Below are 19,632 nucleotides of genomic sequence, written 5' to 3' on the forward strand. Positions count from 1 at the left end.
CATGTTGGTGATTGTTCTCATCGACTCCCACAGTTCATTGCAGTTCATTGTAAGGAACTCTTCCATTAATTCCTTGTGTTGTTTCCTCCCTGAGCTTTTGGTTGAGCTCATTTTACACACATTTCAGTTGTTGTTGGTCCTGGTTTTTGAATGCTTGCCTCTTGTGGTTGATCCGTTACCTCCTTGGTGATGTATGGGTCTGTCTTGTGGTTGATCCAGTCCGTTACCTCCTTGGTGATGTATGGGTCTATCTACTGGTGATCCAGTCCGTTACCTCCTTGGTGATGTATGGGTCTGTCTACTGGTGATCCAGTCCGTTACCTCCTTGGTGATGTATGGGTCTGTCTACTGGTGATCCAGTCCGTTACCTCCTTGGTGATGTATGGGTCTGTCTACTGGTGATCCAGTCCATTACCTCCTTGGTGATGTATGGGTCTGTCTACTGGTGATCCAGTCCATTACCTCCTTGGTGATGTATGGGTCTATCTACTGCTGATCCAGTCCGTTACCTCCTTGGTGATGTATGGGTCTGTCTACTGGTGATCCAGTCCATTACCTCCTTGGTGATGTATGGGTCTGTCTACTGGTGATCCAGTCCATTACCTCCTTGGTGATGTATGGGTCTGTCTACTGGTGATCCAGTCCATTACCTCCTTGGTGATGTATGGGTCTGTCTACTGCTGATCCAGTCCGTTACCTCCTTGGTGATGTATGGGTCTGTCTACTGGTGATCCAGTCCATTACCTCCTTGGTGATGTATGGGTCTGTCTACTGCTGATCCAGTCCGTTACCTCCTTGGTGATGTATGGGTCTGTCTACTGGTGATCCAGTCCATTACCTCCTTGGTGATGTATGGGTCTGTCTACTGGTGATCCAGTCCATTACCTCCTTGGTGATGTATGGGTCTGTCTACTGGTGATCCAGTATGTTTGTCTTGTAGTTGATCTTGTCTTTCTGTCTATTGGAGGACTCTGGGTCTAACTGTTGTGATATACATGACTTTAGTTCACTCTGTTGTGATAAAGATGACTGTAGTTCACTCTGTTGTGATATAGATGACTGTAGTTCACTCTGTTGTGATATAGATGACTGTAGTTCACTCTGTTGTGATATAGATGACTATAGTTCACTCTGTTGTGATATAGATGACTGTAGTTCACTCTGTTGTGATATAGATGACTGTAGTTCACTCTGTTGTGATATAGATGACTATAGTTCACTCTGTTGTGATATAGATGACTGTAGTTCACTCTGTTGTGATATAGATGACTGTAGTTCACTCTGTTGTGATATAGATGACTATAGTTCACTCTGTTGTGATATAGATGACTGTAGTTCACTCTGTTGTGATATAGATGACTGTAGTTCACTCTGTTGTGATATAGATGACTATAGTTCACTCTGTTGTGATATACATGACTGTAGTTCACTCTGTTGTGATATAGATGACTGTAGTTCACTCTGTTGTGATATAGATGACTATAGTTCACTCTGTTGTGATATACATGACTGTAGTTCACTCTGTTGTGTCTGTAACTCTAGGAGGACTCTGGGGTCTAACTCCGCCCACCTCTGGAAACCTCCCACTCGCTGTTCCAGTGTCAACAGCCTGGTCAGCTACTCAGGGGTACGTACTGATTGATTGATTGATTGATTGATTGATTGATTGATTGATTGATTGATTGATTGATTGATTGACTGACTGATTGACGGTCTCTCTGGTTGCAGGAGTTCAAAGCTCAAGAATACGGTTCCAGTTTGCTGGCTGACCTGGGGGAGGAGTTAGGGGAGCTGGGGGAGGAGCTACTTGGAGTCCCCACACCCTGCACTGCAGCAGACGACCTACGCATCCAGGTTGACCGTTCAGAGCTCAGACAGCAGGAGCTGCTGCACCAATCAGAGGCGAGACATGCGAAATTGCTACAGCAAGTCAGAGAGCTAGACCAGGAGGCAGAGGGGCTGAGGGACAAGGTCAGAGAGCTGCAGGGGAAGCTATTGGCTCACAACCAGGAAGCTGTGACAGCCAACCTCAACGACATGGATCTGTTGTCTAAACTAGACAGCCAGGTACCAAACGTTTGTCTGCTACTAGGACATGGGTCATTATTAATACATTTGAGCTGTATGCACCTAGTATTGTATTTCATGTTAGTGACATGCGAAGTGTAAAAAGTGAACGTTACTTTGATATTGATGTGCAGGAGAAGGCGAGGCTGGAGGAGGAGAGGGACGCAGCGCTACAACAGACCCATGTTCTGCAGGAGGAGGAGGAGAGGAACGCAGCGCTACAACAGACCCAGGTTCTGCAGGAGGAGGAGGAGAGGAACGCAGCGCTACAACAGACCCAGGTTCTGCAGGAGGAGGAGGAGAGGAACGCAGCGCTACAACAGACCCAGGTTCTGCAGGAGGAGGAGGAGAGGGACGCAGCGCTACAACAGACCCAGGTTCTGCAGGAGGAGGAGGAGAGGGACGCAGCGCTACAACAGACCCAGGTTCTGCAGGAGGAGAGGGACGCAGCGCTACAACAGACCCAGGTTCTGCAGGAGGAGGAGAGGGACGCAGCGCTACAACAGACCCAGGTTCTGCAGGAGGAGGAGGAGAGGGACGCAGCGCTACAACAGACCCAGGTTCTGCAGGAGGAGGAGAGGGACGCAGCGCTACAACAGACCCAGGTTCTGCAGGAGGAGGAGAGGGACGCAGCGCTACAACAGACCCAGGTTCTGCAGGAGGAGGAGAGGGACGCAGCGCTACAACAGACCCAGGTTCTGCAGGAGGAGGAGAGGGACGCAGCGCTACAACAGACCCAGGTTCTGCAGGAGGAGGAGGAGAGGAACGCAGCGCTACAACAGACCCAGGTTCTGCAGGAGGAGAGGGACGCAGCGCTACAACAGACCCAGGTTCTGCAGGAGGAGGAGGAGGAGAGGGACGCAGCGCTACAACAGACCCAGGTTCTGCAGGAGGAGGAGAGGGACGCAGCGCTACAACAGACCCAGGTTCTGCAGGAGGAGAGGGACACAGCGCTACAACAGACCCAGGTTCTGCAGGAGGAGGAGGAGGAGAGGGAAGCAGCGCTACAACAGACCCAGGTTCTGCAGGAGGAGGAGGAGAGGGAGGAGAAGGGGGAGGTGCAGGATGAGAAGGAGGGAGAGGAGAGGAAGGAGAAGAGGGAGGTGCAGGAGGAGAGGGAGGGAGAGGAGAGGAAGGAGAAGAGGGAGGTGCAGGAGGAGAGGGAGGAACAGGAGAGGAAGGAGAAGAGGGAGGTGCAGGAGGAGAGGGAGGAACAGGAGAGGAAGGGGGAGGTGCCGGAGAGGGAGGAGAAAAGGAAGGGAGAGAAGAGGGAGGTGCAGGAATGGAAGGCGATGGAGAAGCAGCTTCAGGAGTTGAGGGAGCAGCTGAGGTCCAGGGACAGAGAACTGACGGAGAGTAGAGAGAAGATCAGACAATTGGAGGAGGAGAACACTGACAGACTGACTGGGGTGGGGCAGGAGAGAGAGAAGGGAGAGATGGATGGAGAGAAGGAGAAGCTAGGGACAGAGAAAGAGACTGCAGAGTGTTCTCATAGTAATCTACATAAGGCTGGTTCTGCAGAGGGACTGTCTATGGAGAAGAACCAGCACCTTTCCTCTAAGTCTGAGCCCCAGACCCAGGACCTCTCCCCCTGTCCCCAGACCCAGGACCTCTCCCCCTGTCCCCAGACCCTGCAGCTGAGCCAGGGGGAAGTGCTGCGGCTGCAGAGGGAGGTTGTGGAGCTGAGAGCCCGGCTGCAGCTGGGAGCAGAGCTGCAGATAAGGAGTCAGGTGGAGAGGCTCGACAGACAGCAGGTAGAGGTGCTGCTGCTGGCCCAGGAGAGGGAGGAGGCTCTGGGGCAGGAGCAGCGCCGCAAGGCTAAGGCTTCACAAGGCCTAGTCCTGGAGCTGGCCTCCGCCAGGGAGGAACTCCACAGCCTGAAGAGACGCTACGAGGGCCTGGCCCTGGAGCATGGAGACATCCGGGAGGCCCTGGACCACGCCAACAGAGAGACAGCAGAGCTCGGGGTCCACATCTGCAGGCTCACCGCCCAGAATGAGGCGGCGCGAGAGCGATGGGAGGCGCTGTCCGCCAGGTTTCAGGAGGAGTTGAACACCAGCATGACCTCCCTGCAGCAGGAAAACCGCGGGAGGAGAAGGTGAGGCTGGGGGAAGAAGAGCAAGGAGAGGTCAGGGCTCAGAAGGAGGCACAGCAGGAGATCCAGGCGCTCCGCTATCAGCTCAGCAACCAGACCATAAATCACCAGACACAGTTACAGGCCAGTACTGAACTACAGACACAGTTACAGGCCAGTACTGGGCAGTACTGAGCTACAGACACAGTTACAGGCCAGTACTGAACTACGGACATAGTTACAGGCCAGTACTGAACTACAGACACAGTTACAGGCCAGTACTGAACTACAGACACAGTTACAGGCCAGTACTGAACTACAGACACAGTTACAGGCCAGTACTGAACTACAGACACAGTTACAGGCCAGTACTGAACTACAGACACAGTTACAGGCCAGTACTGAACTACAGACACAGTTACAGGCCAGTACTGAACTACAGACACAGTTACAGGCCAGTACTGAACTACAGACACAGTTACAGGCCAGTACTGAACTACGGACACAGTTACAGGCCAGTACTGAACTACAGACACAGTTACAGGCCAGTACTGAACTACAGACACAGTTACAGGCCAGTACTGAACTACGGACACAGTTACAGGCCAGTACTGGGCAGTACTGAGCTACAGACACAGTTACAGGCCAGTACTGAACTACAGACACAGTTACAGGCCAGTACTGAACTACAGACACAGTTACAGGCCAGTACTGAACTACGGACACAGTTACAGGCCAGTACTGAACTACAGACACAGATACGGGCCAGTACTGAACTATAGACACAGTTACAGGCCAGTACTGAACTACAGACACAGTTACAGGCCAGTACTGAGCTACGGACACAGTTACAGGCCAGTACTGAACTACGGACATAGTTACAGGCCAGTACTGAACTACAGACACAGTTACAGGCCAGTACTGAACTACGGACATAGTTACAGGCCAGTACTGAACTACAGACACAGTTACAGGCCAGTACTGAACTACGGACACAGTTACAGGCCAGTACTGAACTACAGACACAGTTACAGGCCAGTACTGAACTACAGACACAGTTACAGGCCAGTACTGAACTACGGACACAGTTACAGGCCAGTACTGAGCTACAGACACAGATACGGGCCAGTACTGAACTATAGACACAGTTACAGGCCAGTACTGAACTACGGACACAGTTACAGGCCAGTACTGAACTACGGACACAGTTACAGGCCAGTACTGAACTACGGACACAGTTACAGGCCAGTACTGAACTACGGACACAGTTACAGGCCAGTACTGAACTACGGACACAGTTACAGGCCAGTACTGAACTACGGACACAGTTACAGGCCAGTACTGAACTACGGACACAGTTACAGGCCAGTACTGAACTACGGACACAGTTACAGGCCAGTACTGAACTACGGACACAGTTACAGGCCAGTACTGAACTACGGACACAGTTACAGGCCAGTACTGAACTACGGACACAGTTACAGGCCAGTACTGAACTACGGACACAGTTACAGGCCAGTACTGAACTACGGACACAGTTACAGGCCAGTACTGAACTACGGACACAGTTACAGGCCAGTACTGAACTACGGACACAGTTACAGGCCAGTACTGAACTACGGACACAGTTACAGGCCAGTACTGAACTACGGACACAGTTACAGGCCAGTACTGAACTACGGACACAGTTACAGGCCAGTACTGAACTACGGACACAGTTACAGGCCAGTACTGAACTACGGACACAGTTACAGGCCAGTACTGAACTACGGACATAGTTACAGGCCAGTACTGAACTACGGACACAGTTACAGGCCAGTACTGAACTACGGACACAGTTACAGGCCAGTACTGAACTACGGACACAGTTACAGGCCAGTACTGAACTACGGACACAGTTACAGGCCAGTACTGAACTACGGACACAGTTACAGGCCAGTACTGAACTACGGACACAGTTACAGGCCAGTACTGAACTACGGACACAGTTACAGGCCATTACTGAACTACGGACACAGTTACAGGCCAGTACTGAACTACGGACACAGTTACAGGCCAGTACTGAACTACGGACACAGTTACAGGCCAGTACTGAACTACGGACACAGTTACAGGCCAGTACTGAACTACAGACACAGTTACAGGCCAGTACTGAACTACGGACACAGTTACAGGCCAGTACTGAACTACAGACACAGTTACAGGCCAGTACTGAACTACGGACACAGTTACAGGCCAGTACTGAACTACAGACACAGTTACAGGCCAGTACTGAACTACGGACACAGTTACAGGCCAGTACTGAACTACGGACATAGTTACAGGCCAGTACTGAACTATAGACACAGTTACAGGCCAGTACTGGGCAGTACTGAGCTACAGACACAGTTACAGGCCAGTACTGAACTACAGACACAGTTACAGGCCAGTACTGAACTACAGACACAGTTACAGGCCAGTACTGAACTACAGACACAGTTACAGGCCAGTACTGGGCAGTACTGAGCTACAGACACAGATACGGGCCAGTGCTGAACTACAGACACAGTTACAGGCCAGTACTGGGCAGTACTGAGCTACAGACACAGATACGGGCCAGTGCTGAACTACAGACACAGTTACAGGCCAGTACTGGGCAGTACTGAGCTACAGACACAGGTACGGGCCAGTACTAAACTACAGACACAGTTACAGGCCAGTACTGGGCAGTACTGAGCTACAGACACAGGTACGGGCCAGTACTGAACTACAGACACAGTTACAGGCCAGTACTGAACTACAGGCACGGCTACAGGTCAGTACTGAACTACATGTACAGGAACAGTTTGTGATCTAATGCACAGTTGTTCAGTCTTCTCATGTGTTCTGCTAGTATATCTTCAACATCTATGTCTGCTTGTTCTAATCTCCCTAACTCTGGCATTCTATAGGCTCTACCTGATTAGCTAAAATGTATTCCATTATTTAAATAAATAGATCCTAGTAAACCAACTCTAGGGATAATATCTTGACCTAATATTTTACTTACCATAATCATGTCCACCAAGTAAGTTGGGAACACTTCTTATCTATTATTGCTAAACACCACTTCTTTCCCTCACTTCAGGATAGGTTATAAAATATATCAATGAAGTCCATTTCCAATAGTTGGAATGGATATTCTACCTGGGGGTATTCCCCCAGTGGTGCTCTTCCTCTACCTTGATGATTATTCTATACAAATAACACATTTTGTAAAAAAAAATTTTTAAGTAATTTGTTATCACGTATGCTACGAAATGTTTCCTAATTATTTCCATCATCCCCCCTGTTGATACATGGCTCTGCCCATGTATCAACATTGCTGCATACCAAAACAGAGACTTTGGTAATATCGGTAAATTACCCTGATACCAAATATCATCTTTATTCACCGCTCCTAATTATTTTCCCATTTAGAAATCTCCTTTACTGGTGCTTTAGACTGACTATCTTTTAGTAGGGTTTTTTCTGTTTACTTCCTCTTTCAAATATTGCTGTGTGTGTGTCTGTGGTTTAAAGCTTGTCTTTTTCTCTTCTTCATCTGCCTTTCTGTTGCCATTGCTAATTTTATCCGTCTCTTTAATAGGAACCTCACACTTACAAATAGCTAACTTTTCTGGTAAAAGTACAGCATCTAATAAGTTCAAAATCAACTGAGCATGTGTAATAGGTTTACCAGAAGTAGTTACCATTCCTCTTGTGCAAGAATTCCCATCTGGGGCTGCTCTCTTTGCCAAAACCTTGGAGAATTGCACTATGCATCACTTTCTCTAATTACACCCCCCTCTACCAAGTCTTCAAAGGTGGGAGTAATCTCTTTTATGGCCTCAGCTTTCTGTGGGGGTGACAACTACATTCAACAGAATCATTCCACAGCTTATCTAGACATAACCTGGAGTTCAGGATTGGAATGCATGCCTGTTCTCCTGACATCTCATGTTTCATAACCAATGGAGCAGACAGTCTTTCCACTGTCGGATATCCGGAAGCGGAACAACCAAAATCTTTTCCTCATTTATTCCGACCGGGAATCTGTGTTTTAGTAGAAAGAGAGAGAAAATAAAAACATGGGGTCGCCTCGTGCACGCGCCTCAGTGTCATTGTCCTCTGATAGACCACTTACCAAAGGCGCTAATGTTTTTCAGCCAGGGGCTATCTCGACATCATTCAGCTTTTTCCCGGGTTCTGAGAGCCTATGGGAGCCATAGGAAGTGTCACGTTACAGCAAAGATCCGAAGTTTTCAATAAAAAGAGTCAAGAAGCCCAAGGAATGGTCAGAGAGGGCACTTCCTGTACAGAATCTTCTCAGGTTTTTGCCTGCCATATGAGTTCTGTTATACTCACAGACACCATTCAAACAGTTTTAGAAACTTTAGGGTGTTTTCTATCCAAAGCCAATAATTATATGCATATTCTAGTTTCTGGGCAGTAGTAATAACCAGATTAAATCGGGTATGTTTTTTTATCCGGCCGTGTAAATACTGCCCCCTAGCCCTAACAGGTTAAACTCCATCATAATTATCAGTTATACAAATTTCCTTAAAATCAGTATCACGAATGACCTTAAATTCACTATCAAAATGGCCCTCCCATGAGGCTGGTCAGACCACAAAGGAATGCCATGATAGAGGTCAAAAGTCATACCACACTTTTAACAATGTGTTTCTTACTTTTTTAGACAAATTAAAGAAAAACCGTCAAACATTTTCTACATGTTGTATCCCAGGTTCGCAGAACATTCCCTTATCAAAATATTAAAACTCAGAAAATAAAACTTCTAAAATGCAATGTGTGTATACCCCTTTAAGATATCGTGGCTCTAGGAAACATTCCTAAGAGAGACAATGAAGCACACCTTTTCCCAGAAAATAACAACCACTTGGTCAGCATTTCATTATACTACACCGATTCAAAAACCCAAACGTTGACTATAAACAAAACCTAATAATAATTCCACTGTAACCCCCTCAAATCATTAATCATTAGTTTTAAACTTCCTCAATGATTATGTGTACTTAATTGAACATGTGTTACCCTTAGATACTATACTGTACTTCGAATCGTTGAAACTCCCCTATTTAACATACTACTTGACTAATTTGACCCAAGCTTGCTTTACAACATTAACTTCCTGTTCAATTCACCGGTGTTACTAAACAATCAATCCAAGAATCAATAACCAAAAACTATCACAAAACTTTTAAGATTCAACTATCCAGACCTGAATCGCTTTACAGCCAATATATAGCCAAGCGCGCGCGACTAACTCACCTATTCTTTCCAGTAGGCAAAATATACCAATAGTTGAATGACAATCAGTAACTCAAATTTTAATCCACTGGTGCATAAGCTGGGAAACGAACCCGGGCCTCCCGCATGGCAGGCGTGAATTCTACCTCTGAACCACCAATGCTAATGCTTAGGGTTGCAATTTTTGTGTTGTTTCATCGCTCGGTCACAGTGTTTACAGGGTGCCTTACACTCCCGGGCGAAATGTCCTGTCTTATTGCAATTGTAACATTTTCTATCGTCTGGTTCTATCCATTTTCTACTCTCCTTGTTTCCCCCTTTCTCTTTAAAAATCTTCCCGCTCTTTCCTGCAATTTCCCCAAGAGTGGCGATCAAATATTCCGCTCCTGTCTGTTCTTTCTTACTTTTCTTTTCCTTGAAGCCTCCTTTATGCTTATCTACGATTATCTCGAGAGTTACTATCAGATGCTCTCCTTCTTTCTGTTCTCGCCTTCCTTCTCTCGGAGGTGCCTTACAGTCCCGTGAGATATGTCCCTTTTTATTACATCTTGAACACGGTCCCTTACACTCACACGCAAAATGTCCTGTTTTATCGCAATTATAACACCTATTATCAGACCCTGTCCATTTTCTTTAAGGTACTCTGCTCCTTTCTTGTCTCTCTTCCTTTTCTTCTCCCTTTCATTCTGTTCATGGTGAATCGCATACCTCTTTACTTCGGCCAATGCAGCTGTTCCCCACCCAACCAGAGTCTTTTTTTTATTGCTCGGCAAATTTCAGGTCTCATACCACTAAAGAAAGCTATTTTTAGCTGTTGGTGATATGGCCCATCTCTTCCTCTCCCAGGGCCAGGTTGGATCAGTCCACTATTTGTATTAAACACATCCCTCAATCTTTCCAAATATTGACTAACTGTCTCACTGTCCCCCTGTCCACATTCCTGGATTTTTGAAAAAATCATCATACCTGTGATAATAATCCCTAAGATTTTTGCATAGCTGATTGAGTTTATTTTGATAATTTCCCTCTGCAGTCCACTGCAGAACAACTCTGTCCCCCTGTCCTGGGGTCCAGTCTCCCTTCACGGCTGCCCAATCTTTTCCCACTATCTGTCTAACTTTTCGTTCCAGCTCCCCGGTATTTCGTTTAAAACTTTCGGTCAATCCTTCCATCCTTCCAATCCTTCCCCCCTAAACCCCTCTATTTCTGTCTTTGGGTGTACTATTCCCCCTACAGCACTTACTACATCTCTCTTATGGGTCCTTTGTCTTTTCTCCCCTCCACCCTTCTCGGCTATCTCTCCTAGAGTGGCCATTAGATACTCTTGGCTACTTCCTTCTTCTTTCTTGGCTACTTCCTTTTTCTCAGATTCTATATCAGATTCTATATCTCTCATCCCCGGTTAATTCCGGGACCTCTTTGGAGGTTTTACTATCTATTATTAGTTAACTCTTCCCGTTTTTACTTCCCTTAGGAATTCAGAATAATTATTTTTACGACTTTTTATAGAACATTAGGTCTCACCTCTCTGACCTACTCAAATCATTAACCTTTAATTCCTCCCTCTCGGAATAGTCAGACCTATTTGTGTGCCTCCGGAAGATCTCGACTATCTCCCTGAAACGTATTTCGATAGGCGATCTATAGTCATACCATTATGTCTCTGACCTAATTTATTGAAACGTATCTATAGAGGTGATCTTTTATCGAATATTAGTCTCACGCGCGAGCGAATTAACGTTTATGTGTCTGGCTGATTAATATATCTATCTCTACTTGTAGACAATCGACTATTAGGTCTTAAACGCATACGATTTCACGCTTCTTATGACTTTTGACTCGGTTATTAATATCCCATATCTCACACGCTCTATTTTAGGTTTCCCTCCTACTATACTTTCGATCGTTATTCCTTTATATTTCGCCTTCTATATTACGTTTTCATAGTACTCCTTTGTCCCATAGGTTTTAGGTGTTAATACCTCTTCCTGAATACTTTTTCAACACAGGGTAGTTTATTTTTAGTAATGGCTTCAACTACTACGAATCATTACGGACCCGTCCGTCTCCGTTCAACTCCTTTCAATCATCTGTTACCCAGTGCCGCCAACACTAACATAGATACTTTTGTAATTAGACTTTCACTATGTTCGATTATATGGACGGTAATACCAGATACCATTCAATCCCGTTTGGTTTAAGAATCAAGCCTTTTCCAAACTCTCTTTTGATTAATGCAAAGTCCATTTTTTTAAGCGAGTTTTTTTTCACTACCTTCTCAATCAACCAGTACTTTTCCACTAACCACAAAGAACCATAAAAGTTGTCACATTCTTCAAGGCTTTCACCTCCCCTCCCCTCTTGGTTTGAAACCCTCTAATGTTTTTCTATTATCTACTCTGCAACTTCACACTGGCTTCCCTGTGGCTCAGTTGGTAGAGCATGGTGTTTGCAACGCCAGGATTGTGGGTTCGATTCCCATGGGGGGCCAGTACAAAAATAATATATATATAATAAATAAATTATGCATGAAATGAAATGTATGCATTCACTACTGTAAGTCGCTCTGGATAAGACCGTCTGCTAAATGACTAAAATGTAAATGTTTACATCCCTACTAAAGAATATAACATCATAGTATTACACTACTACCAGATCTACCCCCATCCTGGTTTTATCTTCTCATAATTATCAAACTTTTCCCCCTATTCTATAATAACAGAGTGGAACACTTAAGTCATTATCCTAACACATATCTATTATTCTAACAACAGTGGTCTTAGTTAGAGATTGTTTATCCTCTCTAGGCTAGGCGGGACGAATTCGTCCCACCTACGTAACAGCCACTGCTATCCTGTGGCGCGATTTTCAAAACCTTAAAAATCCTATTACTTCAATTTCTCAAACATATGACTATTTTACAGCCATTTAAAGACAAGACTCTCGTTAATCTAACCACACTGTCCGATTTCAAAAAGGCTTTACAACGAAAGCAAAACATTAGATTATGTCAGCAGAGTACCAAGCCAGAAATAATCAGACACCCATTTTTCAAGCCAGCATATAATGTCACCAAAACCCAGAAGACAGCTAAATGCAGCACTCACCTTTGATGATCTTCATCAGATGACAACCCTAGGACATTATGTTATACAATACATGCATGTTTTGTTCAATCAAGTTCATATTTATATCAAAAACCAGCTTTTTACATTAGCATGTGACGTTCAGAACTAGCATACCCCCGCAAACTTCCGGGGAATTCGCTAACATTTTACTAAATTACTCACGATAAACGTTCACAAAAAGCATAACAATTATTTGAAGAATTATAGATACAGACCTCCTCTATGCACTCGATATGTCCGATTTTAAAATAGCTTTTGGTGAAAGCACATTTTGCAATATTCTAAGTACATAGCCCAGGCATCACGGGCTCGCTTATTTAGACACCCGGCAAGTTTAGCACTCACCATAATCATATTTACTATTATAAAAGTTTCATTACCTTTTGTTGTCTTCGTCAGAATACACACCCAGGACTGCTACTTCAATAACAAATGTTGGTTTGGTCCAAAATAATCCATCGTTATATCCGAATAGCAGCGTTTTGTTCGTGCGTTCCAGACACTATCCGAAATAGTAAAGAAGTGTCACGCGCATGGCGCAATTCGTGACAATAAAATTCTAAGTATTCCATTACCGTACTTCGAAGCATGTCAACCGCTGTTTAAAATCAATTTTTACGACATTTTTCTCGTAGAAAAGCGATAATATTCCGACAGGGAATCTCCTTTTCGGCAAACAGAGGAAAAAATCCCAAAGGCGGGGGCGGTCGGGGTCACGCGCATAAGCCAGTGTCTCTTGATCGGCCACTTGAGAAAGGCGATAATGTGTTTCAGCCTGGGGCTGGAATGACGACATTTTGTTTTTTCCCGGGCTCTGAGAGCCTATGGACGACGTGGGAAGTGTCACGTTAGAGCAGAGATCCTTAGTAAATGATAGAGATGGAAAAGAAGTTCAACAAATGGTCAGACAGGCCACTTCCTGTAAAGGAATCTCTCAGGTTTTGACCTGCCATTTGAGTTCTGTTCTCTCGTCTGACTACCAGAGTGCAGAATAACTGATGAATTTACGAACGCTCGGACGCTAGTAAGTTAGCTTGGGTGCTTGACTGCTCTTGTTAGTACAGAACGCTCGGATCAACCCTTAAAGAGATGGGTGGGGCTAAAGCTTAAGAGAGTGTAGGCAATGCTGAATGGGTGGAGACAAAGAAGAGCTCTCCAGTAGTAGTACCAAAACATTCAAAGGCCATTTTCTCAAAAGTGAGGTTACAAGTTTATCAACTGTCAAAGCAGAATTACTTTCCCATTGTTCCTTAAATGCAGTATATGATATACCATTTTGTAGCTCTGTCTCTTTGCTTTTATCCAATGTAAAAATCACAATTTCAAATTTTGCTACATAAGACTGAATCAAGGCGGTCGGTCAATATAGTTCTGTGTGTCTTTTGTGACCATGTGAGTCTTTTTCCTGTCAGTCACAGTGAAGACATTATACAGTATGTCTCTGTTGTGTGTGTGCTGTCTTTAGGTGTAAGGATTGTATTATACTCATGTATTATATAGTTGTAGTATTATATCAATGTCTCTGTGGTATCAGGAGTGAAGAGAGCCTGGTTGTGTCTCAGAGGTCCTGTGAGGAGCTGGGTGAGGGACTACGGAAAGCCTGTCAGGACAAACAGAGCTATGAGCTTCGGACCTCAGCTGAACTGGACGACCTGTACCGCACCAAGCTCAATCTGGAGGAAAGACTCATAGAACTCATCAGGTAATCAATCAATCAACAAATCAATCAGTCAATCAACAAATCAATCAATCAATCAGTCAGCTGATTTGCTGATCAATCGATCTCGATCTATCATCAGTAATTATTTGTAACTGTGGTGTGTGGCGTCCCCTGTGTGTGTGTGTGTGTGTGTGTGTGTGTGTGTGTGTGTGTGTGTGTGTGTGTGTGTGTGTGTGTGTGTGTGTGTGTGTGTGTGTTTTTAGAGGTCTTCATGGGTCAAAAAGTTGTATATATATATATATATATATATATATATATATATATATTATACTACGAGGGGTCTTACAATTCAAACTCAACTAGCTAAATGACCCTTGGTATGACCTTAAAACAATTCCATATAGATTATTAAAACAATTCCATATAGATTATTAAAACAATTCCATATAGATTATTAAAACAATTCCATATAGATTATTAAAACAATTCCATATAGATTATTAAAACAATTCCATATAGATTATTAAAACAATTCCATATAGATTATTATAGCCTGTTCTGTTCTGGGTGAAGCTGCTTTACTAACCAGAGATGAAACTGCTCTAGCAGGAGGGGAGGGGCCATACTGGGGAGAGAGAGATGAGAGACAACCAACCAAGCTGACTTACACTATAGTACACAAATACACTACCTGGCCAAAAGTATGTGGACACCTGCTGGTCCAACATCTCATTCCAAAATCATGAGCATTAATATGGAGTTGGTCCCCCTTTGCTGCTATAACAGCCTCCACTCTTCTGGGAAGGCTTTCCACTAGATGTAGGAACATTGCTGCTATAACAGCCTCCACGCTTCTGGGAAGGCTTTCCACTAGATGTAGGAACATTGCTGCTATAACAGTCTCCACTCTTCTGGGAAGGCTTTCCACTAGATGTTGGAACATTGCTGCTATAACAGCCTCCACTCTTCTGGGAAGGCTTTCCACTAGATGTAGGAACATTGCTGCTATAACAGCCTCCACTCTTCTGGGAACGCTTTCCACTAGATGTAGGAACATTGCTGCTATAACAGCCTCCACTCTTCTGGGAAGGCTTTCCACTAGATGTTGGAACATTGCTGCTATAACAGCCTCCACTCTTCTGGGAACGCTTTCCACTAGATGTAGGAACATTGCTGCTATAACAGCCTCCACTCTTCTGGGAAGGCTTTCCACTAGATGTTGGAACATTGCTGCAATAACAGCCTCCACGCTTCTGGGAAGGCTTTCCACTAGATGTAGGAACATTGCTGCTATAACAGTCTCCACTCTTCTGGGAAGGCTTTCCACTAGATGTTGGAACATTGCTGCTATAACAGCCTCCACTCTTCTGGGAAGGCTTTCCACTAGATGTTGCTACATTGCTGCTATAACAGCCTCCACGCTTCTGGGAAGGCTTTACACTAGATGTTGGAACATTGCTGTGGGGACTTCCTTCCATTCAGCCACAAGAGCGTTAGTGAGGTCGGGCACTGATGTTGGGCGATTATGCCTGGCTCTCAGTCGGCGTTCCAATTCATCCCAAAGGTGTTTGATGGGGTTGAGGTCAGGGTTCTGTGCAGGCCAGTCAAGTTCTTCCACACCGATCTCGACAAACCATTTCTGTGTGGACCTCGCTTTGTGCATGGGGGCATTGTCATGCTGAGACAGGAAAGGGCCTTCCCCAAACTGTTGCCACAAAGTTGGAAGCACAGAATCATCTAGAATGTCATTGTATGTCGTAGTGTTAAGATTTTCCTTCACTGGAACTAAGGGGCCCGAACCATGAAAAACAGCCCCAGACCATTATTCCTCCTCCACCAAACTTTACAGTTGGCACTATGCATTGGGGCAGGTAGCGTTCTCCTTGCATCCGCCAGTACCCAGATTCATACATCGGACTGCCAGATGGTGAAGCGTGATTCATCACTCCAGAGAACGTGTTTCCACTGCTCCAGAGTCCAATGGCGGCCGACGTTTGACATTGTGTATGATCTAAGGCTTGTGTGCGTCTGCTCGGCCATGGAAACCCATTTCATGAAGCTCCCGATGAACAGTTCTTGTTCTGACGTTGCTTCCAGAGACAGTTTGGAACTCGGTAGTGAGTTTTGCAACCGAGGACAGATGATTTTTACATGCTACAGCACTCGGCGGTCCCGTTCTGTGAGCTTGTGTGGCCTACCACTTCACGTCTGAGCCGTTGTTGCTCCTAGATGTTTCCATTTCACAAGAACAGAACTTACAGTTGACCAGGGAAGCTCTAGCCGGGCAGACATTTGATGAACTGAGTTGTTGGAAAGGTGGCATCCTATGATGGTGCCACTTTGAATGTAAATGAGCTCTTCAGTAAGACCATTCTACTGCCAATGTTTGTCCATAGAGATTGCATGGCTGTGTGCTTGATTTTATACACCTGTCAGCAACAGGTGTGGCTGAAATAGCTGAATCCACTCATTTGAAAGGGGTGTCCACATATTTTTGACCATGTAGTGTAGCTGCCATAGCTAGGTTATTTATCATCAAATATGATTACGAAGTATTTGTCTTGACTGCATCCAACCGGGAGAAGCTAGTTAAGCTAGCTACCGTTAGCTAGCTAGGCTAACTAATCCTACAGTTCCAGATAACAACAACTCCATTCAGAATATAAAGTATAATGCCGACCTGTTGGCTCTTGGTTGTAGCCTGTCCTTCTCCTTTAACTTTTAATGCTTCTAATCTTCCATTGATTAGATTTCTCCTAACTTTTATCACACGGAGGCTGTAGAACTGTAGCCTACGGCAGCTTTGACTCATGGGGCGGCAGGGTAGCCTAGTGGTTAGAGCATTGGACTAGTAACCGAAAGGTTGTAAGTTCGAATCCCTGAGCTGACAAGGTAAAAATCTGTCGTTCTGCCCCTGAACAAGGCAGTTAACCCACTGTTCCTAGGCCGTCATTGAAAATAAGATTTTGTTCTTAACTGACTTGCCTTGTTAAATAAAGGTAAATGATTGGCCAACACCAATCATTTGCCACGCTCCTCTCTCATGAAAAGCCAAGAGCAGCAGCATCAATGATAACGTTTCTCTCTGCTGCAGCAGTCGCGTTCGGATCTGTACGTGCCTTTCTGAAGAAGTCAGTTAAAATGAGCCAGACCCGAGACCTGTGACAATCAGATCAGATCCGACCCAGACCTGTGACAATATTTTGGATGCAGACCCAGTCGGGTCCTGGATCGGGTCTGGAGTATTTGGGTACAGGAGGACCCGTGAAGATCCATGTATGGCTGTGTGTGTGAATTAAACTGTGTGTGTATTTCCAGGGAGAAGGATGCCTTGTGGCAGAAGTCTGATGCTCTGGAGTTTGAGCAGAAGTTGAGAGCGGTAGAGCAGACAGAGAGAGATACCTGCAGCAATACCTCTCACTGTCTCTCCTGCAGCAGTCCGTTCAGCTGGTGGCTTCACAGACACACCTGCAGGTAACTCTCACTGTCTCTCCTGCAGCAGTCCATTCAGCTGGTGGCTTCACAGACACACCTGCAGGTAACTCTCACTGTCTCTCCTGCAGCAGTCCGTTCAGCTGGTGGCTTCACAGACACACCTGCAGGTAACTCTCACTGTCTCTCCTGCAGCAGTCCGTTCAGCTGGTGGCTTCACAGACACACCTGCAGGTACCTCTCACTGTCTCTCCTGCAGCAGTCCGTTCAGCTGGTGGCTTCACAGACACACCTGCAGGTAACTCTCACTGTCTCTCCTGCAGCAGTCCGTTCAGCTGGTGGCTTCACAGACACACCTGCAGGTACCTCTCACTGTCTCTCCTGCAGCAGTCCGTTCAGCTGGTGGCTTCACAGACACACCTGCAGGTACCTCTCACTGTCTCTCCTGCAGCAGTCCGTTCAGCTGGTGGCTTCACAGACACACCTGCAGGTAACTCTCACTGTCTCTCCTGCAGCAGTCCGTTCAGCTGGTGGCTTCACAGACACACCTGCAGGTACCTCTCACTGTCTCTCCTGCAGCAGTCCGTTCAGCTGGTGGCTTCACAGACACACCTGCAGGTAACTCTCACTGTCTCTCCTGCAGCAGTCCGTTCAGCTGGTGGCTTCACAGACACACCTGCAGGTAACTCTCACTGTCTCTCCTGCAGCAGTCCGTTCAGCTGGTGGCTTCACAGACACACCTGCAGGTAACTCTCACTGTCTCTCCTGCAGCAGTCCGTTCAGCTGGTGGCTTCACAGACACACCTGCAGGTACCTCTCACTGTCTCTCCTGCAGCAGTCCGTTCAGCTGGTGGCTTCACAGACACACCTGCAGGTAACTCTCACTGTCTCTCCTGCAGCAGTCCGTTCAGCTGGTGGCTTCACAGACACACCTGCAGGTACCTCTCACTGTCTCTCCTGCAGCAGTCCGTTCAGCTGGTGGCTTCACAGACACACCTGCAGGTAACTCTCACTGTCTCTCCTGCAGCAGTCCGTTCAGCTGGTGGCTTCACAGACACACCTGCAGGTAACTCTCACTGTCTCTCCTGCAGCAGTCCGTTCAGCTGGTGGCTTCACAGACACACCTGCAGGTACCTCTCACTGTCTCTCCTGCAGCAGTCCGTTCAGCTGGTGGCTTCACAGACACACCTGCAGGTAACTCTCACTGTCTCTCCTGCAGCAGTCCGTTCAGCTGGTGGCTTCACAGACACACCTGCAGGTAACTCTCACTGTCTCATTGTCTCTCTCTGTATTCTGTATTCTCCCTAGACTGTGTGGCCATGGGTTCTGCTACTACTGCTGCAGTAACACAGTCAGCCTGATGGAGGGGGGCGCCAGAGAGCGCTGCTGCTCAGTCTGCTACAGCCAGCACATTGCTGTGGTAGAGCGCTATCCTCAGGAAGATACCTGTACTGCACCACACACACCCTTCAACCCTCTGCCCCAACCTGGCAGAACCATGCAACCCAGCAACACAGGTGAGACCACATACACACTCAGACACACACTCTTAAATTAGACGGATGGTTACACAAACATTATTTCATACTCACTCAATATCTCTCTTTTGCTCATATTCTTTCTTTCTTTCTTTCGCCCTCTCCTCTCCTCTCCTCTCCTCTCCTCTCCTCTCCTCTCCTCTCCTCTCCTCTCCATCTTCTCTCTCCTCTCTATCTTCTCTCCTCTCTCTCCTCTCCTCTCCTCTCCTCTCCTATCCTCTCCTCTCCTCTCTCTCTCTCCTCTCTCCCCTCTCTTTCTCTCTCTCTCTCCTCTCTCTCTCTCTCTCTCTCTCCTCTCTCTCTCTCTCTCCTCTCTATCTCCTCTCCTCTCTCTACCCTCTCTCCTCTATCTTCTCTCTCTCCTCTCTCTCGCTCACTCACTCTCACTCTCACTCGTTTCAATTTCAATTTAAGGGCTTTATTGGCATGGGAAACATATGTTTAGTGAAATAGATAATTAAC

The 19,632-nt window shown here is 46.1% G+C and overlaps 1 protein-coding gene across 1 annotated transcript in view; it reads left to right on the forward strand.

The window, feature by feature from the left end:
* LOC106597278 (FYVE and coiled-coil domain-containing protein 1) overlaps nt 1-19,632 on the forward strand; it is a gene marked incomplete at its 3' end in the record, with an annotated part of 69,772 nt that overhangs the window by 25,993 nt on the left and 24,147 nt on the right. The window contains exons 7-16 of the mRNA XM_045714333.1: nt 1,543-1,627; nt 1,729-2,067; nt 2,202-3,143; nt 3,282-4,165; nt 4,201-4,329; nt 5,320-6,629; nt 6,824-6,935; nt 14,075-14,242; nt 17,519-17,674; nt 18,941-19,149. Coding sequence (XP_045570289.1) covers nt 1,543-1,627; nt 1,729-2,067; nt 2,202-3,143; nt 3,282-4,165; nt 4,201-4,329; nt 5,320-6,629; nt 6,824-6,935; nt 14,075-14,242; nt 17,519-17,674; nt 18,941-19,149 — 4,334 coding nt within the window. The remainder of the gene's footprint in view (nt 1-1,542; nt 1,628-1,728; nt 2,068-2,201; nt 3,144-3,281; nt 4,166-4,200; nt 4,330-5,319; nt 6,630-6,823; nt 6,936-14,074; nt 14,243-17,518; nt 17,675-18,940; nt 19,150-19,632) is intronic.

This window comes from Salmo salar, chromosome ssa03 (genome assembly GCF_905237065.1).
Source record: "Salmo salar chromosome ssa03, Ssal_v3.1, whole genome shotgun sequence".
Classification (NCBI taxonomy): Eukaryota; Metazoa; Chordata; class Actinopteri; order Salmoniformes; family Salmonidae; genus Salmo; species Salmo salar.